This window comes from Macrotis lagotis, chromosome 5 (assembly GCF_037893015.1).
Source record: "Macrotis lagotis isolate mMagLag1 chromosome 5, bilby.v1.9.chrom.fasta, whole genome shotgun sequence".
NCBI classification, from domain to species: Eukaryota; Metazoa; Chordata; class Mammalia; order Peramelemorphia; family Peramelidae; genus Macrotis; species Macrotis lagotis.
In genome coordinates, this window is record NC_133662.1 from 246,071,952 (window position 1) to 246,096,452 (window position 24,501).

Here is a 24,501-nt window from a genome sequence, read left to right on the forward strand (position 1 = left end):
AACCAGATACAAGTAAAAGGGGATCTGCCTTTGAGGCAAGAAAAAAGGTTTTATTTTGGGTAATTTTACTGATATGCCAAGCCTCATATTCATCTACCAAGAAAGGAGCTTGGGAAGTGGAAAGAAACTGTAAACTGATATAAGGCTAATCAGCTCAGAAAAGAGCAATCAATCATTTATTAAACACCTACTGCTGAGTCAGGAATTATGCCAAGTTCTTGGGACAGAAAAAGGTCAAAAATCTGTCCCTAATTTCAAAGAACTTTTATCTACTGGAGAAGAGAACATGCAGACAATTATAAACAAAGTCAGTTATATGCATGATAAATAGAAAATCATTAACAGAAGGAAGGAGAATTCTGAAGTATGGAAAAGGCTACCTGCAAAAGATGGCACTAGAGTTGGGATTAGAAGGAGGCCAGGGAGGGGGCCCTGAGACGGAATCAACATGAAGCCTTCAACCAAGACTCCCAATGGCCTAAGAAACCAAAAGGTCGTTTTGCTCTAATCTACTCTTCAGGGGAAAGAAAGAGAAGCATTTTGCAAACAGTGTAAAATCATACACAAAATCACCTATATTGAAATATGGGGGGGGGGGGGGGGGGGGTGACTAGGTGACATAGTACCTGGGTTCAAATCTGGTCTCAGACACTTAATAATTACCTAGCTGTGTGGCCTTGGGCAAGCCACTTAACCCCATTTTGCCTTACAAAAAAAAAAAAAAAGAAAGAAAGAAATATGGGGGTGGGGGGGCAGAACTCACAATCTGCCCAAGAGTCTACATGTCTCTGAGGGTGGAAACAACAACAACAACAAACACACACACACACACACACACACACACACACACACACAAAATTATCATTTGTCCTTGAGATATCTTAATATATAACTGAAAATACATTATTCACCAAAAGAATCTAATACACAAAGTAAAATGGGAAGCAGTAGTCTTAGGATGAAAAGCATATTTCAAAAGAAAGCGAGATGTTATTACAGTTAAACCTAACACAACACAAATGAAGAATGTTAAATCAAAGGCCTTAATATCTGAAAATTTGTCTTGGCTTATAAAAATAGATTTTATTATGTATTAAGAATAAGTTTCTGTATAAAGTACATAAATACCATCTCCCTGCTATTTTAAGAACTCACACTGGAAGAATTAATTTTAAAACTACTTTGGTTATGTTAATAAAAAAAAAAAGCCAAAATTCAGTTTTTAAGAGTATTTCTTTCAGAAGAAGAAGAGTATCTTCTGATTCTACCAAAAGACTATCAGATCACAAAAAGTTATTTCTAGAATAACAAAATGACTGCAAAAGATGTTATTTTTCAATTTCTCCTCCCTCCCTTCTCAAAAACTCAATGTTCTTTTGTGATTTTGTTAAAGTAAAAAAAGTGGGAAACCACAGCAGACTATCTATGGCTTTGCTTACATTATCTCCAACTAGTTCCTACCTATGCTTCAAAGCCCTCATAAACATCAGCACTTTCGTGAAGTCTTCCTTGATTTCTTCCTTCAACCACTAAATAAAGGTAAACCCATTTCTGGTGAAATCTCATATTTTATTTCACATTAAACTTTTCACATTACAAGTCTAATCTCCTCTTCTAAATGACCAGTTCTGATAGAGGAAGGATTAAAGATTGTTCATCCTTTTAGGCTTTATTGGGTCTAGCTACTAGTAAACATTTAGTAAATACTGTTGAAATCCAGTGATGGACAGAATGGCACAGGAGGGTAATTACGTAAGACCCAGCGCTTTGCCTGGAATGTCACTCACCAGGTTCAGGTGGCGGCGGCAGTGGAGTTGGGGGTTCTTCAGTAGCAGCAGCTGCAGCCGCACTTGCCTGTGCAGCCTCATTTGTCATGGACCTGGTGATACGACCCTTACGGCGACCTTGACTGTTGGCTGTTTTTCGACCCCGAGGTGTGACTTGCTCCCTTTCCTCTGTTTCTTCTGATGTCCCTTCTGTCTTATCCTTTTCTTTGGTGTTTTCTCTAAGGAAGAAAGAACAACATACGACGTTGAAGATTAGCAGACATAAATATAAAAATTTTAAAACTCTAAATTCTGTTTCTAAAAACTTGATGAATAAAAAATAATTCAATTATATCAGAAAACTATTCTCAACAATGAGTGAAATTCAAATATTTCACAAATTCCATTTTTTTCATTAAAACAATCAATGCCATTTCAAAAAAAAAAAATCAAACTTTCATGGTTTAACTCTGAAATGAAAACATGATGAAGCATGACCTATCCATGATGGAAATGCCCTTGGATTTGGTAAAAAAAGGGACTAGACCTACTGGGGGAGGGCGATACAGAACAACAAACTAAGCGTGGAAACTAAGGCAATTCACTCAACTCTGGGAGCTCAGATTTCTTTTCACAAATGGGAGTGAAAGCCTCAAGGATAAAAAGCTCCAAGGAAGTTCTGAGGTCCACCTTAGCTGGAGCTCCTCTTTAGACAGAAGAAGAAACTGAAGCTTAGAGAGTAGTGTTTTTTATAGGGCCTTGTAAATGGCAGAGCTGACAATAAATACAATTTCTCTCTCCCCTGCCCCTGAGGTAGCACCCAGCTGATCCAAAGCTCCAGTGAGAATATAATCAGGGCGAAAGACCCTGGAAAGTGAGGAAGTAATCATCACACTCTGAAAAACCAAGTGGGATAAATGCACTGGAAGGCTACAACCAAAACTTAAGAATGTTGTTGAATATTCAAATTATGTTACATTAAAGTGAAGGCTTTTAAAAATAGTTTACTACAGCAAAAAAGATAATAAAATGGTCCTTGTTTTTTTTTTAGCTAGAAAGATCTACTTGACAATTCTAAAAAATCACCCAAGTAGGATGGTAGAATAATCATCAACATTAAAAAGAATAATCATTGTTATTTTAATAAAAAATACTCTGTGGCTATGCATGTATTTGAAACTAATACCCCAAATATTTCAAAGGAATTATGGAATAACAATATAAGCCCACAATATCATTGTAATCACTGTAAGCTAAAAGTTTGTACTCTAATGTGTTTCCCACATTTATCTTAACACAAAATGTCTTCATAGACATAAGCACAAAAACAATTCTGTTCAATTATGCCTTGATTATATCCAAAGAAGCATAAAAGATGGAGCACAGAGGATGGCTCTGACAGAAGATTCCAGCTCTACTATTCCTACCTGTATAATCTTGGATTTATCTGCTTAGTGTCCATAATAAAAGATTAGACCCCATAGAAACTTCCTTTAAATTCATAATCTTACAATCCTAAAACGTCATACAAGATATCCAAATGAAAAGGGGGAATTCCATAAAGGTAGCAAAGTTCAATAAATGCTTGTTTGCATTTTATTGACAATGGAACACCATGTGGCCTCTTCAAAGACATCCAAGACATCCATGACCCTCAAAAGACACTGAAAAGAACATGCAGGTCCAATTATGGCAACCATTCTTTCAGTCTCTTAGTATACCTATCTTGGATAGACACTACAGATAATAAATAAGGTGAATCCAGAACTAAATAGGAAGTAAAGAAAAGGACAACAAAATTTTTGGGTAGCTGTATAATGAATACTTCAGAAACTGCAAACTTCAAATGGCCCAAAGGGGAATGGAGAAAGTAACCTGCAGTATCAAATAATCATTCGTTTCTTTGAATGAAAGGGGATATGAAGGTGGGCTAAGCATTTGGCAAAAGCAAAGGAAGACATGCATTGCATTAATATGATATGAAAAGTTTCAGAAGAAAATTTCTAGCATCTTTAACAGGCCTTCTATGGAGGGTACACATCATCATACGACAAGAATTTCTAACACAAGATGACTTAATGACTTAAAATCTACACTGGTAGAGTGTGTGCTACAAAGACCATTACCTTTAATTTTTAAAAAAGATATCTTATGTAATTTTGCAATCTCTTATATTTTATTTTTTCCTTAAGGATATGATTTCTCTCTCAACACATTCAATTTTGATCAATGTGTAGCACGGAAATAATGTAAGACTAAAAGATTTCTTTCTGTGGAGGTGGATTGGTAGGGAAGCAAGATTAGGGGGGAAATTGTAAAATTCAAAAAAAATTTAAGATAAACAAATAAATAAAAGATAATTAGTAAGGATAAAAAAAGAAATAAAGATTCACTAATGTTTGCTTAACTCACTTAGATTCCTCTTTCTCATCTTTTTCATCTTCATCTTTCTTTTCCTCTTCTTTTTTTTCTGTCTTTTCAGTTTTATCTTCTTCAACCTTTTCTTCTACCTTTTCTTCTTGGGAAGGGCGGGCAATTTGTTGCTGAAATGAAATATTATTTGCAAATGGTGAATGAATAAATAAGGAAATGAGGTGATGCAATGATAAATTGTAAACTGATCTACAATAACAAAAATAATTTCTGAGCTAAACATTTAAAAAATAATTAGCTATTACACATTCTAGAATTTATAAATTAAAATCATCTAAGCAAAAGGTCTACAACATATATTTTAAGAATCTATTTCTCAAAAATTTTTTTTCAAAAAAGTATGAATTTCATAACCAACAAAAAAAGTAATTAGATAAATCAACAAAGAACAAAATCTCAACCAAAAAATAAGCAATCAAATAAAAATTATTTCCAGGCCTAACTGAAGTCTATCCATCACTTATGATTTCTTCCTTTCTCTCTATATTAAAAGACAACTATGTCTAAGATCATTCTTCATTATAAAACTACACAATTACCTAGGACTTCTACTCAATGGTAATCCCAATCCCTAATGAGTTTTTAAGAATAGTCTTATCAAAATAATTATCTTTTGATCATCATTTTTACGTCTCATATATCCCACCCACTTTCCTAGTCCCAGAGAGATTTTACTACTGTTCTATAATATCTTTTGGTATCTGACAGTACTAGTGCCTATATACTAGAGTTTTCCCTTCAGAGTTATTGATATACTTGAAAATTTTCAATATGAATATTAATCTTCCTAATGTTTTGATATACAAATTACTTTGAAAGGTACTGAATGACATTTGTAAGTAAACTATGCATATTATTACTATATTTATTCAGCCCAAATCTATCAGGTTTTGCTTCATTCAGTAATTTCAAGATTGTTTTTCCTATGAGTTCCAACCTTGTTAAGTCTATCACCCAATAAATGAAACATTTAGTAATTCTATAGATTTCTTAATCAATTTCTCCTGTTAGTGGAGGTATAGAAATACATTATTTTTCAATGGCTCTATTAAAATAAATTACCTTCATTCATATGTTTTGTCAACTATATTGTGTTCAAGGTAGGCAATCATGTCACCTACAAGCAGAGATCTACTTGTTTCTTCATTATATATACTATTCCTTTCATTGTCATTTAAATGGGAACTTTTGCTTTCTAAAACATTATCTCTGACATTAAACCCTTTTTCCTAAGCAAGAAAACAAACAAAACGATTTCCAACAGCACATGCCACATTTCCTTTGGTAATCAAGAAACAAACAAATATTCTCTAAGGAAAGCAGAGATTACTGTCTTTCATCTTGTAACTATACTGAAGCCTGGTCCTAGCAATTTATGGGAGTCCAGATTAAAAATAAAAAACAGAACTGACAGACCTGAACAATGAGCTGAATTGAAGAAAATGAAATTTAATATGAATCAATGTAAGGTCTTACAATAGATTCAAGAAGAAAAAAAATTAGTTATAATTATTAGATAGCAATTTGGTTGAAAAAGATCACAGATTTTAGCAGATGGCATGATCCATGTGAGATGACAGTGAAATATGTCAATCAAGAAAATGAATGCAATCTAAATTACATTAAGAGGTATAATTTCCAGGAATAAGATGGTAACAATTTCTTCTGAAATCTGTTCTGTTCATACTACATCTTCAGTATCGTGTCCAGTTCTGAACAAAATAATGATTAACTAGAGAGAATCCTGATAGGGACAATCAGCATGGTCCAAGTCTTGAGGGTCTATGCTCTCAGAAGATAGGCTGAAGAAAACAGTTGTCATCAAGGAATTGCAGAATTAGACATCCTCCCTAGGAGGGAGGCAGACAATGCAGAGAGAGAAAAACACATGAGCTTTAAAGAAAGAAAAACATCTTCACCATTAACCAAGGGAGGAGGAGTGAGGGTGTGGTATTTTGGGAGGTAGTGGCTCCTCCTCATCAGGATCTTCAAGCAAGGATAGCTAACTACTTGCTAGGTGGGTATATGTACAGAGAATTTTTTATTTGAGATATGGGTTGGGCAACTATGGTTGCTTACATCTCCAGTTCTATGATTCCATGATCTAGGAAACACCTTGTACTCACACACAACTACATCAGTTCTAATATTTCTTTTCTACCAGAACTTTGTCAGATATATGATGTAGAGATCACCTGCCATTTAAGAATTTCTTGATCCATTCTAGCTGCACTGATAATTTGTTTACTTTTAAATTTTATATAATATAAATCATATCTCTTACCCTTTATTGTTAAAGATTCTGCCTCTAAATATAAATTTGAAAAATAGAAACTGAAACTATTATAAATCCTTTTTTAATGAGATCTTTTATGTTCAGATCATTTGGAGTCTAAACTAAAAATATGTTCTTCCCAAGTGCTTTGAGTTTTCTAATAGCTGCTATTCAATAAAGGTCCTTCCCTATTTATATTCCAAGGTTTATTAAATATTTAGGTACTAAATTCAGTGACATCCAGATCTTGTTAATTAGGCTCCCTTTTGATACAGTGCAAAATAGTTTTGATGATTATTGCTTTAAGATCTAGAAATTCTTTTCTTTAGAAAAATAAATGTGAAACTACTCCTGTATTCTTGCCAAGAAAACCCCAAATGGGGTCATGAAGAGTCGGAGACAACTGAAGCAACTCAGTAACAATAAAATGTTCCCTTTTCTCTACCCAGTTATTTCCCTTGAGGGAGGATTTTTGATTCTCCAAATAAACTGTCATTTTCTTTGCATTTCATTTTTTAAGCATTAATAAATTTCACATGACTAATGGAAAGATTTATACTACTGAAAAAATATCTTTTCAAAGAGATTTATTTATTTTTAATTTAATTCATTTGAGACAATGGGTGACATGCACAAGGTCACACAGGCAATTATTAAGTGTCTGAGGTCGAATTTGAATTCAGGTACTCCTGACTCCAGAGCTGGAGGTCTATCCAATGTGCCATCTAGCTGTTCCTAAAGACATTTAAACGTGGCAAATGGGTGGCAACAATGTATATTCCCTTTTAAAAGCTTATTTTTAAAAGTGAGAAAGTTTCTAGTGCTTCTCCATTGTGTATAATATTAAGCTTTTACCTTCTCTAGCTATTCTTAAATAATTAGATTATATTATTATATATATTAATGATTCTGTGACCTACAGACTCATTGCAAAGAGGAATAAAGAATAAAAATAGCTGTCATTTTGTTTCACTGTGCAGTACTGATCCAATTTAGTTCGGCAAACAAAAATTACCAGGAGAGGAAGGGATTTTAAGGCAGAAGAAAACAAATAACACTGAGATGATTAGTTGGACATCATTAAAATGAAAAGGACACAAAATCAGAAATGGATTAAAGAAGAAAAGAAAAAGAGGGATAGGGGTAGAAAGACCAGAGATGATATTAAAAAAAAAAGTGATTTAAATACGAATGAGCATGGGAGACCAGAAGAATGAAAAAAATTATGGATGGGAGCAAGATCAGATTTCAAAATTTAAGCTTTGAGAATGTGGGTTGACCATGATAATCAACTAAAATATAGTGGTGATACTAGTCATAAGAATTAAAGAAGTGATATGAGAAGAGATTAAAGTCATTGCTGAAAATAGAGGACAAAGGTCCAGGAGAAGAAAGAAAGAAGAATACAAGCTAAATGATGAAGTAAGAAAAAATTATTGAGGAGTAATAGCAGAATAAAGGCCTAAAAGTGGTATTAGAAAAGCAAAGAACTTGCCAATCCTTCCCTTCTTCTTAATAATAGGGAGTAATAGCCTACATGGGTATGGGCAGCAAAAGATGTCTTCCTGAGATCAAGACTCAGAATTAAAGGGAGGTCGATGACAATAAAAAACAGTTCTTAAGTGCACGGAATAAAGGATGGGAACTAAAAACGAACTGAGGCTGTAAGAAAAGGATTTGTTTTCAATCTCCTTAATTTGATGAGGCCTTAGGAAAGGAGGAATACTGAATGAATCACCAAATTCAAATTTGATGTGATGGGATGGCAGGATTTCTAATTGCTTAAGGATCACCAGATACTTGGGCTTCAGTAGTGTGAGCTTCAGGAACAATACCGCATCTGGTCCAAGCCTTCAGGAATGGTTTCCAGATGAATAAAATTGACTGAGGCCACAAGGTGTAGCACTGGCTATGGTTGGAGAATCTGGACTCTATTCTCATCTCTAATCCTCAAGGTTTGGGATTATAAAGGCCTTCTATAAAATGAGACGGTTGGGCTGGACAAATGGTCTGTCTCTGAGGTCCCTAGCTACCCTACTCTTTATCCATGCCAATCGGGGGGGCTAATGACTACTGGATCTGCAAACTGAGCTGAAGATAAAGGCAGTGCACAATTTTTTTTTTTTATTATGCCTCTTAATGATAAAGGTCATAGGAGAATAGGCTTCAACTGGGAGAGAATCATTTCCCCTCCCACAATTCTCATTTTTCTATTTTTACCCTTTAACCCACTCTGTGGGAAGATGACCACAAAGCAGTCTCCTCCTCACCAAAGTAGAAAGCAACTCATATGTGAATTTTTAAAACATAATTTAAAGGTTAAGTTAGAGAACAGAGTATATTATATATTTTAGAAGTAGATCAAACTTGGCCAAGAGCTACAGAAAGAATAAGATGAATACAAAATGCCAAGTGATAATTTTGAATTTAGTTATGATCCATCAATCAATTTTGATTTTTAGTATATAATTTTTTCAAAGGCAAAAGTCTTTTAAGAAAACTAATAGTGGGGGGCAGATAAGTGGCGTAGTAAATAAAGCACTGGCCTTGGAGTCAGGAGTACCTGGGTTCAAATCTGGTCTCAGACCGGATAATTAATAATTACCTAGCTGTGTGGCCAAGCCACTTAACTCTGTTTGCCTTGCAAAAACAAACAAACAAAAAAAAAACTAAGTGTATTTCTGGAATTTTGAATGTCCAAAAAACTTTGGAAAAGAAAAAAAGAAAAAATTATTAGTTAAGCTAATAAAGTAATAATAATAAGATCAAACTTATATTTTGATCTGCAGCAAACAAAATGAGATTGGGAAAAATGGAAGATCCTATGACATATTTTGGATAATAAGGTTGTAGAGGGAAAATAGCTTGAGAGTTAAAAAAGGATCTGAAAGATCATCTGACACAACCATTCCAGTTTACAGAAACAAAAACTGAAAAGTTCCATGACTTGCTCAAGGTCACACAATTGGTAGTATATAAAAGGGCCAAAGACTAAACCCAAATGACAAATACAGTGGACTTGTGAAATTTTTCTTTCTTAATATTAAAAAAGTCCTAATTTCCCACAATAAATGATAGCTACGTTTTTTGAATTGTGTTATAAATCTGAATTATACTGAGAACACCACACAAATCTGGCAGCCCTTTCAGGACCACATCAAGACTTTTCTCCCCAGACTTGGGGGAATGGGAGTGGGGTGGGAGAAGTCTCCTCCTTTCTTTTAATTAAAGACATGGAAAACAAACAGCGTACTTGCATCATCTGCTCCAAACAATGCTCCATTTTCTATTACCTCAATCCAGATCTTGGACTTTTATAGTTGTTTATATTCTTCATACTATGTGATGGGGAAGGAATGGATACTTAGCAAATAATTCACAGAGAAACCTCCATTCTGTCATGTCACAACTGCCTCTCCATATTTATGAAAGAATCTATAATTTAAAAACAAAACTATATCTGAATGGGATCAAAGAAAAAGGAATAAAAACTCAATGCACAAAAATGCTTAAAGTAGCTCTTTTAGGGGTGACAAAAAATAAAAACTGAAGGAATTGGGGCAACTAAGTGGCACAGCGGATAGAGCTAAAGCCCTGGAGTCAGGAGGATCTGAATTCAAATCCAGGCTCAAGACACTTAGCAATTGCTTAGCTGTGTGACCTTAGGCAAGTCATTAACCCCACTGCCTTGCAAAACCCAAATTTTTTTTTAAAAAATTAAAAGATTAAAGATTTTTTAAAAAGGAGGTAGGCTAGGTGGCACAGTGGCTAGAGCACCAGCCCTGGAGTCAGGAGTACCTGAGTTCAAATCCAGCCTCAGACACTTAATAATTACATAGCTGTATGATCTTGGTCAAGCCACTTAACCCCATTGCTGTGCAAAAAAAAAAAAAAAAGATTAAAAAAAACATTAGAGGATGCCTATCAAACTAGGGAATGGCTGAACAAGCTGTGGTATGTAACTGTGATCGAATACTATTGTGCTATAAGAAATTTTGGACAGAATGCTTTCAGAAAAACCTAGAAGATTTGTAAGAAGGGATGCAAAGTCAAGAGAATATTGTACATAGTAATAACAGTATTATAACAATGAGGAGCTGTGATAGACTTAGCTTCTCTGATTGATGTAATGATGCAAGATAGTTCTGAAGAACTCATGATGAAAAATTCTACTTCCAGAGAGAGAACTGGTACACTCTCAGTGCAGAATAAAAAATAATTTTCTTCACTTTTCCTTTTCTTTTCAACATGCCTAATAAGGAAATATATTCTGTACAACTTCACATGTATAATTGCTTGGATTGTCAATGAGTAGGGGAAGGACTGAAAGGGAAAGACTGTTGAACTAAAAAGATTTTAAATATTAAAAATAAATAAGAAATTTGTTTTAAAGCATCAAAACAAACCTAATAACCCTTATCATTTCCTAAATTATCATGAGTAATATGATATCCTGTAATAGGAAGAATTCAAAGAAAATATCAATTCAAAAGAAAGACAAAAACAACCAAGGAATGGTAAGTGACAAAGTAGATAGAGCACCTGGTCTGAATAAGGAAGAGTTGAGTTCAAGTCTGTCACCACACCCTAGCTAGGTGACCCTGGCTAAGTCATTTAATCCTATTTTTCTCAGTTTTCTCAACTGCAAAATAAGATTGAGATGGAAAATGAAGAGTCAGACATGACTGAAATGATTGAACCACAATAAAGAAATTCAAGTGGAACAAACTTTAAATAACAGAGAGGGGGAAGTGTCAAGAGAAATAATATACTGTGGAAATCATTTTAAATATAAAATCTACAATTCAATAAATTTAAGCATTATATTAAAGCAACAATATTATCAAAAAGTAATGTACTACCACGCTAAATAACCAATGTGATTTATTAAACAATGTCCTCTGGTACAAAGACTACCATAAATTGATTAAAAATATTAAATTAAAATTAGTTAATTAATTAAATTAAAACATTAAATACCATAAATATTAAATTTCTGTTAAAAGCTTAATCCAGAAATATTGTTTCCTATCAAAGATGCATATTCCAATAGAAAAGTCAAATAGTCAAAACATTAGGTTATGAATCGTGAATTAGGTTCTATTCTTTCAAGTTCAGGCTCCCTGCCAGATCCTCAGGATGTCATTTTATCCCTCTACATTTTGGAGACATCTTGTGGGGATGGGAGGAGGGAAGACAGAGAAATGACCACCTGGCCTTTAGTCACTAGTAGGTATATTCAGCCCTTCAAGTCAACTGATGGGTTACTAAAAATTCAGTCTGGCACTCGATAAAGTCCAAGAGGAGATACTGAAGCTTTCTGATCACTGGTTAACCCATGAGGAGTGGAAAAGAATGTAATGAGTTCGTCCCTCCATTTGAAAGGAGATCTGTAGCACAAGACAGAAATAGTCTAACTATTATTAGATATGTTTCTGTACTACACCTAATATCATAATGGGAAGGCCACTTGTCTGGAGGCTCAGAAGACCTGACAGTACAACTTCTACACTTTCAGGTGAACACTGGAAGGAAGGATACCTGTTCAAAAACTAACCCGAGCGCTATATGCAAACAAAACCGAAAACCTTTCAGATAAGTTAAAGACTGAAAAATTACAAAATATCATTTTGTGAGAGCAGGTATTGTCTGAGTTCCAGTTCAAAGCACAGTATTTGGTAGCACTTCCTCTGCTGCATACAGAGCACAACAATTGCATAGTTCAACTTTAAATGGTTCTTTGGAGTACTGTGAAGTTAGGGGATTTGTGAATGGGGTCACAAATAACTCAAACCAATAAACTAAGAACTCAAAAAAAAAAGAAAAAGAAAAAGGGAAAGGGAAAGGAAAAGGAAAAGGAATAGGAAAAGGAAAAGGAATAGGAAAAGAAAAAAGGGGGGGGGAGGAGAGAGACAGACAGACAGACAGACACCAAACAAACTTGGCTTCTTTCAGGAACTTGGGTATAGGAGAGACAGACGGACTCCAAGGTTGGGTCATTTCTTCAATCTGCCACTGTCTCCCCTAATATGTTTTATTTTTATAAAATTATTAACAAGCTATAAAAGTGTTATTTAAAAGATCAAAATTCATCTGAGCATGAGCTTATCCAAATAAAATCTCTAAGACAGAAAATAATTCCTAAGATGAGAAACATCTGAAAGTTTTGTGGTTTGGGGTTTTTTTGCATGAAATTCCTTTATTTTTTTAATAATTTACAATTTTTATTTTCAGTTCTCTATTCTCTCCCTCCTTCCAATACCTCCTCTGTCCATTTAGAACACAAAAAATGATATCCAATGACCAGCATACAAAATTATGCAAAACATTTTCACATTAGCCACATTGCAGGAAGGAAAAAAGAAAGAAGTAAAAGAAAATGTACTTAAAATCTACAGAGTTTAGCACTTCTCTCCCTGGAGTTGGTTAGCATTTTTCATTATAAATCCTATGGTTAGATCACTGTATTGATCAGAATTGTTAAGTGTTTCATAGTTGATTATCATTACAATACTGCTATTACTTGCACAACTAGAGTTGTGAACTGATCCAACCACTCTAGAGAGCAATTTGCAACTATGTCCAAACTATGCGAACTATAACCCAAAGAGATCAAAGGAAAAGGAAAAGAACCAGGACCGATAGTGTCAAAAATCTTTGTAGCAGCTCTTTATGTGGTGGCAAAGAACTGGAAAATGAGGGGATGCTCATCCATGGGGGAAGGACTAGGCAAGTTATAGCATATGAAAGTAACAGAATACTACTGTAGCATAAGAAATAAAGCAGGATGAGTTCATAAAAATCTGGAGGACTAACATGAACTGATGCAAAGTAAAATGAGCAGAAACAGCAAACTATTGTACATAGTAATAGCAATATTGTTCAAAGATCAATTGTAAATGACTTAGAGTAAAATAATGTTGTAAAACAATTCCCAAGGACTAAGGATGAAAAATGCTATTTACCTTCAGACTCCAAAGTTCAAAGTATACTTTTTAAAACATTCTTTTAATTGGGTTTTTTTCCTTTCGTGGTCTGTGACTAATATGTATAATCTTTATCAAATTGCATGCCATCTCAATGATGACGGAAAGGAGGGAGACAGAATTTGGAACTCACAATTTTTAAAAATAAATATTAAACTATTTTTATATATAATTAGAAAAAATAAAATTTTAAAGATATTGCTATTGTTGTATACAGTATTCTTCTAGTACTAAGGTGAACAGCTAGGTGGTGCAATGGATAGAGCACTGGCCTTGGAGTAAGGAGAACAAGAGTTGAAATCCAGCTTTAGTTACTTGACACTTAACCAGCTATGTGATCTTGGGAAAGTCACTTAACCCTGGTTGCCTCCTGATTCCTATCTGCCCACTGGATCAGGATGGCTCCAGAGGAGAAAGTGAAGCTAGTGAGTTAGCACAGCTCTCCCTCACTCAAATCCAAGTCATGTACTTGTCATGAAATCACCTCCCTGATGGTCATGATCTTCTTCATGAATGAAGGACTCCCCCCCAGCGCACAGCATCAGAGATAAAATATGAGCTCAGGCTTTCTTGATTTCAAGTCCATCATTCTTTTTCTCTGTGTGCCTCTACTTTTATATGGAACTACATTTTATTTCAAACTTAAATCAAAATTAAAAGAAAAAGAAAGGAAATACTAAAATTTTAAAAGAAAGAAATATAGAAGTAAATCAAGAACTCAAGATGTTATAAAACATCAAGAACTTGGGGTTTAACTGAGTTACACTTGAGTATATAAAAAAAGTCCAAGAAGAGACAAATTTAATCATGATGACTCAAGATTTGTTACAGACATATGTTCCAAATGAAGACAATTTAGGATGAAAGTTTTCATCAAAAAACCAAAATAATGGCAAAAAGAAACTGCTTGAAAAGAAAACCTGAAGTAAATCAGGACAATCAATTTTAAGCTTTAATATGTTCACTGGTTGTTTGGGGTTTTTTTTAAACAAGTACCTAAAAGTGCCACACTATTAGAATTATATTCAGAATTATATTGCTTTAGAAGCAATCATTTGAGCTGCATATTGTGATATTCCTCTTCCAATTGTTTTGCTATGTAGGATGTATCTTTACTTTGCAAAAACTTTAATAACATACTAGCTTTTGTATATGAAAAAATGATACTTCTCAATTAACATTCATAAGGGACATGCCTCTCCTGCGGTTTTATCAGGAGTCTGAGTTCTCTCCTTCCTACTCTCTTCCCTCATGCCCGATGGCACCCCTCAATGACAGTGACTGCCACAGACCCTTGTTACCTCTCACACAGGTTTCTATGCTAGCCTCTTAATTGGTCCTTTACTGTTATAACACATTTTCTACTTAGGTCCCAAGCTAATCTTTTAAAGGTAATATTTTGACTATGCTATTATAACACTGTTCAAAAAATGGCTTCTCATTGTCTATAGTATGAAAAACAATATATTTTCTTTCCATTTAAGGCCCTCCAAATCTGGCAGGTACTTTACCAAGAGTCTCTTTTCTAGACTAGTCTATTGAAATATGAAGAACTCCTTCACCAGCTATCTAGACACTGACAGATAAATCTACTGGTCATGGCAACATACAAAATAAAGGAAAATCCAAAATTACTTTCAGTCTTGTTCAGCCTCTTTTGGTTCCTACAATGAGCACGGCAAAACAAGTGAAAAAAAATTCTAAGAATCATACAACTCTAAGACATCGAATCAACTTAACCAATTTAAAGTTACTTTGCACTGGAGAGCCTTGTCCAAGTTCATAGAGAATATGGATTATATCAACATAAAGATAACCTAGGGGGAGACTAGGTGGTTTAGGGGCTGACAGGTGGCACAGTGGATAAAGCACCAGCCCTGGAGTTGGAGTACCTGGGTTCAAATCCGGTCGCAGACACTTAATAATTACCTAGCTGCGTGGCCTTGGGCAAGCCACATAACAATGATTACAATGATTATAAATGAAATAAGGAAGAAAAGTTGTAGCTAAAGGGAATGGTGCATAATAGGTCCATCTTGGAAGAGTAAGTAGAGGAGATAACAGGATTGGTTTCAAACCTAAAAGCAGTAAGAACCTTCATTTCATGGGAGATTTGATCATCTTGTTCTTTATGGTATTTGCAAAACAACCCCTGAAGAAAGTTACAGTTCTTGCAATAATATCTAATATAGGGGAAGAAGAGGTAGACAAATGCTTTGAAAATCATGCTAATATCCTCCATATTAAAAAATTAGTAGTTTTATAAAATGACTTCAAGGCAAAGGTAGAAAATATGTGAAGGCAAAAAATTCAGTACTGAAAAAATAAAGGCAGAATGAGTAATGAAAAGGAAAAACACCGAGGAAGGTATGGAGAAAGTTGCATGGCTATATATCATGTATACTTTGGAAAAGAATCAGCAGAAGCTGGGCATAATAATAACCAAGTAATAGGCCAAAACCCACAGGGGTTTCTTTACAAACATGACCAAAACTCATTACTAATGTGGGAGTCATTAGTGAATTGGCATTAAGTACAATCAGAATATGGATTAATTATGCAAAGAGTAAATTAAATAAAAATTAAGAAAAATATTTTGTTAAAAAGAATTGGAAAGCAACTGAAACTGTCCAATTCCAACCTGTTCCAACCAGTTACTAACGACCAAAAATAGTGATGACAATGATGATGATAAATGTCATAGATATAGACCTAGGATTCTTTCATGCAGAAGCTTAACTTTTATAAATCAACTGCCAGAGATAAAAAGAACCTTGACTTATTTTCTACAGGAGATAGCAGCCAAAAACAACACAAGTTGTAAACAGAAATCTATTGTTAAATCTTACGGATAATTATGATTTGATCATAAATATTCTCTTCCTTTTATGTTTAAGAGGCAAGCCTTCAGATGTTTCTATCAGTTATATTCTAGGGAAGTGATGAATAGAATATCTTCATCAATTTTTTAACTCTACTAAATATAACCTTTATTCTTGCATAACTAGTTTTACAAACAGATTTTTCTCAAAGCACATTGTTTAACCATGAAATGTTTAAATTAAAATGTAAAATAGATGCAGAAACTGTAATGGAGAGAAAATACAGACTATGCATTTGTTAAGTGCTAAGTCACAGATCTAAAATATTCGGAGGTCTTTTAACATGACATGTGTTAAGCACTTCCCTGTCATCATCCAACTTCAATTCTAATGAGGAAAGATGACACATAACACATAAGGGAGAAGTAGAACAAGGGAACTCAGGTTAAAATACCAAAACCCTGGTCAGACAACAATGAAGCAAAGCCATCCCAAAATACCTTTAAGGATGAAAACTGAAAGACAACAAACAGAAGATAGAAAAGTTCTGTAAAGGTTTGTGGAGCAACTTCTTTACACCAACAAAGACAAAAGAACTGTCATATTTCATGTCTAACATCATTATCTCAAAATAAGAGATAAAAATGGTACTGAAGGGAAAGAAAATATAGTGGATTACATGAAGTAAAAATAAAACTATGCCAGAAAAGATTTTTTGTGGAAATTCTAGGTTTTATTCACACTCCAGTGGTAAAAAAAAAAAAATTACCTAAATAAGATGACTAAGCTTCTTTATAGTTCATTATGTCATATTAAAATTTTAAAATTCCACAAACAAGCAGACAGCTATGAACATCAGATGAAGTCTTAGTGAAAATTCTTAACCATGGTCTAGTCTCTTTCAACTACTTTGGTCTTCTAGTTAGCACATTTATAATGAATTAATAAAGTCACAGCTCTGCTAGGCTGAAAAAATATTTTGGGTGGTTATTCAAAATTATTTTTGCTTTCTAAACCAATACTGGTCTCAAATAACAATTTAGATCATTTTCGTAGCTACGGTCAAATGGCCCCATGGAAAAAACTTCACAAGAAGCAAATTATGTAACATATCCAGCAGAAATTATATTATTAAAAGCCTAGGTAGAACAACCCGAAACTTGTATTGATCCTTAATTTTTTAAAATAAAAACTGTACTTGATTCTACCAAAAAAAAAAAAATGAAACACATTTTATACTGATCATAAGTTATAACAGGGAGGAAGTTAAAGAAGGAATAAGATCACATACACACACACACACATGCATACAGACAGAAAACACACCCACACACACACACAGAATGAAAAATTGTGGAAGTCTGTAACCCCTCAAAAGAGTGTGACCTAACCATCCATCAAAAAAAAAAGTAGGCCAATTGCATCACTTGACCATATTGTGACACACAATTAGATGAACAAATTATAGTTTAACCATAAGTAGAGTTTCTATGAGTACGTATGTTTGTGATTTCATTCTTTCTGTAATTTTCTATTATAGTTTACGACGAATATAATACCAGTGATTCTTTCATATAAGAACTCACAGCATACAGTCAACAACAAAAAAAAGAGGAAATATTTTATTTAGATGAATAGCAGGGTACCAGGAAGGGGTAGCTCAGGGTCTAGAGCAAGGGTAAGCAGACTACAGGTCAGGTGATGCATACCCAATCTAAGAATGGTTTTTAGATTTTTACATTTATAAAAATAATAAAGTTTTATGATATTTTAAAAAAACAAAAAACATTCTTAGCTTGAGCGAGGGTTAGGGTGAAGGGACTAGTGGGATAAGACCCTAGTCTTGGGTGAGCAGTTAAGAAAGTTTTTAAGTATGTTTATTTGCATCAGGGTAAAAAATTATACTATTCATCTTAAAAAAATTGTATCTATACCACCCACTAGTCTTTCAAATAAAAAATGCAAAGAGGCAAAGGCCCTTCTATTCTGAGAGATTTTCCATTTGAGGAAGTGTACCAGATGGCCATACTTCCTCCATTCCTATTTCAATTCTGCTGCTGACTCTTAGACCTTCCCCTGACATGGGATCTTGTTCTAGTTCTCCCTTATGAGTTATGTGTCATCTTTCCCCATTAGAATGGAAGTCAAATGATGACAAGAAAATGCTTAGCACAAATCATGTTATAAGAACTCTGAATATTTGAGATCTGTGACTTAGCACTTAACAAATATATATTCTATTCTCTCTCCATTGCAGTTTCTGTAACTACTTTACATTTTTAGTATTTCTTAGTAAAACAATGTGCTTTGAGAAAAATCTATTTGTAAACTAGTTATGCAAGAATAAGGGTTATATTTAGGACAGTTAAAAAATTGATGAAGATATTCTATTCATCACTTCCCTGAAATCTAACTGATTTTTCTAACAAACCAAAGTTTAAAGAATGAGATATCAGGGCAACTAGGTGGCACACTGGTTAAAGCACTGGCCCAGGAGTCAGGAAGACCTGAGTTCAAATCCAGCCTCAGACACTTAATAATTACCTAGTTGTGTGATTATGGGCCAGCCTTGCAAAAACAAATAAAAAAATGGTAAAAAAAAAAAAAAAAAGGATGATATATATCGGGGCAGCTAGGTTGTATAGTGGATAGAGCACCAGCTCTGGAGTAAGGAGGACCTCTGATATCTGGCCTCAGATAATTACCTAGCTGTATGGGCTTCAGCAAATCACTTTGTAACCCCACCCCCAAAAAAAGAAATCCAATCACTGCTCTAGCTACGAAATGAAATTTTCAACAAAATCCTTGTGGTTAATTGGGAAATACTTTATCTACAAAGTTAGCAAAGTACTTTTTTTTTTCTCTACCATTTTGTTCCTCAATTGACCGAACTGAATTTTCAGATAAATGATGGTGATAAAAAGAACTCTTCAGGGACAAAAGGGGGGAAAAAAGGAAAAATTCAATGCTGTCATAATCTTCCAAATCCCCAAGGGTTGAGTTCTAAAAGTCTGCCTGGAATTCAGCACTCATTTTCCAAAAGATATAATATTGAACCATAATGAGAGTAGCCCACCAAGTTTATATAAACTCAGCTATAATCAACTTTTGGTATTTCCATTGATAAAACTATTTCTTTACAAAAATGCTTTCTGGGGCAGCTAGGTGGCGTAGTGGATAAAGCACCAGCGGGTTCAAATCCAGTCTCAGACACTTAGTAATTACCTAGCTGTGTGGCCTTGGGCAAGTCTCTTAACCCCATTGCCTTGCAAACAAAAAACAAAAAAAATGCTTTCTAACCATGTTCTCCAGATTCAGTCTCAACACAGAAAAGCAAGGACTGAGATGCCTGTGTCTCAATTAAGATTGATCACTGAGGTTCTAATGCCATTAAAAAAGGAAAAGGGAAATGGGGAAAAGATCATAATCATTGCCAGAAATCATTTTCCAACTTATCATTCTTGGAGCAGAATCTCTCAGTTGTACTAGAAACATATGCAGAAAGAGAATTATTATGAGATATTAACTGTAGAGATCAGTCCCAAATGATTGTAAGGAAACTGTAGAAAAGAAAAATGGTAGTACATTTAAAAATACATTTTAAAAATGCTAATACATTAAAAATAAAAACTAAGACATTTATTAATAGTTTTCTAGCAAAGTAAAATTCTAATGAAGAAAATAAAGTCAAGGTGAGATCACTGGTATGAGGGTTTATTCTGGAAAAGTCTTATAACCCTGAAGTAGAGGCTCATACACAACAGGGTCATGGTCAGAGGCCAGGGTAATTCCATCTACACACAGACTTTAGGTAGAAGGTTGCCCTAGGAAAAAAGGGAAGCTATTTTCATTTGATTCACAGGTACTGTAAATCAGAATAGAATTTTCACATGTCATATTGCTTATGATTTTGTTTCCCAAGGGCTGAGATCTTAATAGTGGTTGTGACTCTCTAACTTTGGCATTAAAAAACATGTTATGCTGGTCCTCGGGGTTGGGACAAATCCCCAAGTCATGAAAGAATTAAATTCCTTCTACCAGTGCTCCCAGATGCATGCCTCTATCTCAAAATCAAGCTGACAAAAACACCAAAACACCAACAAGTTCCCCTTTTCAAATTCTATGAGACTCCACAGAAAAAAGGATGAAGCTTCACCTATAGAATGAGTAACATGCAATGCGTCAAAGGGCAAGAGCAGGTTAAAAATGAAAGCTCAACCACTGAGCCCCAATGAAAAACATACCTGCACATTCATCTGGTGAGTCAAAATTCCTATTAAATACCAGGGAGAAGGGGGTAGGGTCACATTTAAGGTAAAATGTCTCAAAAGGACCATAAACAAATCACTGCACTAACATCGCCTAGGTACAAGAATTCAATCTGACCCAGCAACATATTTATTCCAGGAAACTGTGTCATCGTTCATTTAAGCTGCCTAAGAGAGAGTTGCCATTCTCATATGCAAGCTTCTAATCTCCAGGGGTTACTCAGGGTAATCCGCACTGATTTCCACTTGACTGACTGGTATGGCAGCACAACATACTTTCAGCCTTGGCAGATCCCTGGACTATATATTTCTGCTGTGAAATCAAGAAGACTCACAACTAAATAGATGAGCAATTCTATTTTGCATTGTAAGCAGACTTCAAAAAGTGAATTTCCCTTTTTAACTATTTTGCTACAACTTTCAATCTTCTAATTTATTTCATCTGGTCCTTAAACTTAGTTAAACTTAATTTTGAAACCTTTTTAATTATTTTGTTTTACTGGGGCAGTGTAGTTGATAGACTCATCTCTGTAAGTTGAAATCTGGCCTCAGACACATTAAACTAGCTGTGTAACTCTGGACAGGTCATTTAACATTGTCTCAGTTTCTTCATCTGTAAAATAAAACTGGAGAAGGAAATGGAAAACTATTCTAGTATCTTTGCAAGAAAACCCCAAAGAAGTTGAAAGAGTCAGACATGACTGAAAAACAATTCAACATATAATTTTCAAACCAAGAAATGGAGGCAGCATCTTCTCCTAAACTAATTGAACCGTTTTTCTTTTCTTATAATCACTGAATTATCAATACATACCCACCCACATTGACAGACTTTCATCCTCTTCCCTTTAATGTGGATAGTAAAACAGTTTCCCTTCCCTTCCCTCTGAGTATCTGCAAACTTCAGTTGAAACATATTTTCCCCCTTACAAGTTAATTTTTTTAAGATTTTTGCAAGGTGACGGGGTCAAGTGGCTTGTCCAAGGCCACACAGCTAGATAATTATTAAGTGTCTGAGGCCAAATTTGAACTCAGATCCTCCTGACTCCAGGGCTGTAGCTCTATCTACTGCCCACCTAGCCCCCCCTACAAGTTACTTTCTATCTGCTTTGGTTGGATCTTTCATGAGAATGTCAAGTGCTGGAAAGAAATAGGAATAGCTTCATTTTTGTCTTTATATGCCTGCTGCCTATCACAATGACTATTGCATAGTAGAAGCTGCTTAAAAGCTTATTGACTGGTTGTGCCTTGATCCCTCTATTTGTAAAATTGTGGAACCATTACCTCGTAGAGGCTTATAGGGCTTTGCAAGATTCTCTTTTAATTGTCTTCTGACTACATAAAACACAGAAAATCAGAGAGACTCAGGGATCCTTATTAACTGGCTTTGCAGGTGACCTGTAACAGCTAATTTTATGATACTATACCAGAGATTAAAAAGTGACGCAAAAGTTGAATAAATGAAGAACTCTTCAGGGATACAAAGGAAAAATTCAGTACTGCCAGACTCCAATCCACCAAAGGGCTGAGTTCCAAAAGTTTATTTGGGGATCAGTCCTCATTTCCCAACAGATACAAAATTAAAAGATGGTATAAATTTATTAGAGTAGCCCAACAAAACTCATGTAAATTCAATTGTAGTCAACCAATGGTACTACCATTAGAAAAACAATTTCTATGGGAAAACTGTGTCCACTGAGATCCAATCTCACATCTTCTGTGAGTTCCCAGGAGTGCTGGAGACAGGGCAAGGATCCTTGACATCTCCCACAGTAGCAGAGAAACAAACAAGAGTAATTCTGGAAGTCAAAATTAAGGCTGTAGGCACCCAAATGTAAGTATAGGGAGCCATGTGCTCTTTCTTCATGGATGGTTTACATGGAATTATACTAGGATCAACTCATATCTTAGATTAAACTTAAAAGTCAATCTGGGGACAGCTAGGTGGCATAGTGGATAGAGCACCAGCCCTGGAGTCAGAAGGATCCGAGTTCAAATTCAGCCTCAGACACTTAATTACTTAGCTGCGTGGCCTTGGGCAAGCCACTTAACCCCATAGTTTTGCAAAAAAAAATTTTTTTTAAGTCAATTTGGCAAGTGTCACATTCTATACCCTTATTCACATCTCAAAATTATCTTTATTAATAAAATGAAGAGCAAAAAAAAATTTAAAGGATCAATCATAAATTCTACTTTAAGGAACCAGACAATTTAAAGGTTTCTCTAGAAGAGAATTCAAAGCCTTAGAAGAATAAGAAAACTGTTTCATTTCCCTAATTTAATCTCTATAGTTTATAGCTGCCACACAAACCTAGCACCTCCTCTCACTGATGCAAAGAGTCACAGCATTCTCAGATCAACCCTAGAACTAAGATTAAGTCCTGGAGTCTCAAAATACCATTTCCCCCCCATGGATACAATCTACCAAGTAGGAATTAAAGTCATACTACCAAAATAAGTAATGAAGTAGAGTGCTGGCTAATGACAAGGTTGACAACAACATGTACAGTTGGCTAAGAATATATTGTAGTTCAATGATCCCATATAGCAATTATATCACAACTGTTAGTGTTAACTGCTTCTATTAGATGTAACTAAATAATAATTTTGAAGCTACTCATTCATTATGACAAAGGAATGATCATATCAAGTCCTTTTCTAATAGAGTCCAGTAAATTATCACCACTATATTATTAATAACCTACTGCTTCTATCAAGAGTTAACACTAAGAGGAGGCTTGTAAAGCTCATACACCATTTTCTTAACCCTCATTTAAACCTCCAAACAAGCCTGACACAGGGACTATAGGCACAATGGTACCCATTTTATTGATAAGAAACTGAAGCTCAGAAGGAGTAAAATACCTTGTCCACCATACCAAGGCTATTAAGTGCCAGTCAGGATTAGGATCTCATCCTCTGAACTCTGATCTTCTAACAGATGACACCATCTCTCAAAAACACACTGGATGGGGGCAGCTAGATGGCACAGTGGATAGAGCACCGGCCTTGGAGTCAGGAGTACCTGGGTTCAAATCCGGTCTCAGACACTTAATAATTACCTAGCTGTGTGACCTTGGGCAAGTCACTTAATCCCATTGCCTAGCCAAAAAAACCCAACAAAAACCACACTGAATTATCTGAATTATCAAAATATGAGAATTTACAAATTGACCACACAATGGAGTGTGACCTCTCTCTCTGCCAAGAAGGAGATCAGAGCTAGAGAGAAAGCAAGAGTTTCTTTATTCATTGCAAACATGAGCATGGACCCAGAAGAAATCAGTAGATGGACAAAAAGCATGTCACACTTTACATCTGCCTTCCAGCTAGAGAAGTACAAGTATACAAGATAGATAACCAGGAAGATTCCTTTCCCAGCTTCTTTTTGGGAGGGTATTCTGACTAAATTTTGTTTTGCTTGTTTTACAAAATCTTGTTTTGATTATTTTGCTGCTTGCCCTCTGTCAAACCCAACCCAAAGCCATAGGAAACAGATTAGAAGTAAACATTCCATATGTCCAAAGGGCAACAAAAATGTGCATATCCTTTGATCTGGTAATACTACTACTGGGTCTATACCCTGAAGAGATTATGAAAAAAGGGTAAAAAATATCACTTATACAAAAATAATTTATAGCAGCCCTGTTTGTGGTGGCAAAAAATTGGAAATCAAGTAAATGTCCATCAATTAGCGAATGGCTTACAAACTATAGTATATATGTATGTATGTCATGGAACACTATTGTTTATTAGAAACCAGGAGTGATGGGGATTCAGGGAAGCCAGTTAGAATTAGCATGAGCTGATGCTGAGTGAGATGAGCAGAACCAGAAAAACATTGTACACCCTAACAGCAACATGCCTGCTCATTCCATCAGTACAACAATCAGGCACAATTTTGGGGTATCAGCAATGGAGAATACTATCTGTATCCAGAGAAAGAATTGT

At 34.9% G+C, this 24,501-nt stretch overlaps 1 protein-coding gene across 20 annotated transcripts in view; it reads right to left on the bottom strand.

Annotated features, from left to right (window-relative positions):
- NCOR1 (nuclear receptor corepressor 1) overlaps nucleotides 1-24,501 on the bottom strand; it is a 225,359-nt gene that overhangs the window by 71,752 nt on the left and 129,106 nt on the right. For all 20 annotated transcript variants that reach the window (XR_012468828.1, XM_074189259.1, XM_074189263.1 and 17 more), the window contains 2 exons: nucleotides 4,179-4,309; nucleotides 1,788-2,005 (listed from right to left, as the gene is read on the bottom strand). Coding sequence is in view for 19 of the 20 variants with exons in the window: in XM_074189259.1 (XP_074045360.1) it covers nucleotides 1,788-2,005; nucleotides 4,179-4,309 (349 nt within the window). In the remaining variant the exon portion in view is untranslated. The remainder of the gene's footprint in view (nucleotides 1-1,787; nucleotides 2,006-4,178; nucleotides 4,310-24,501) is intronic.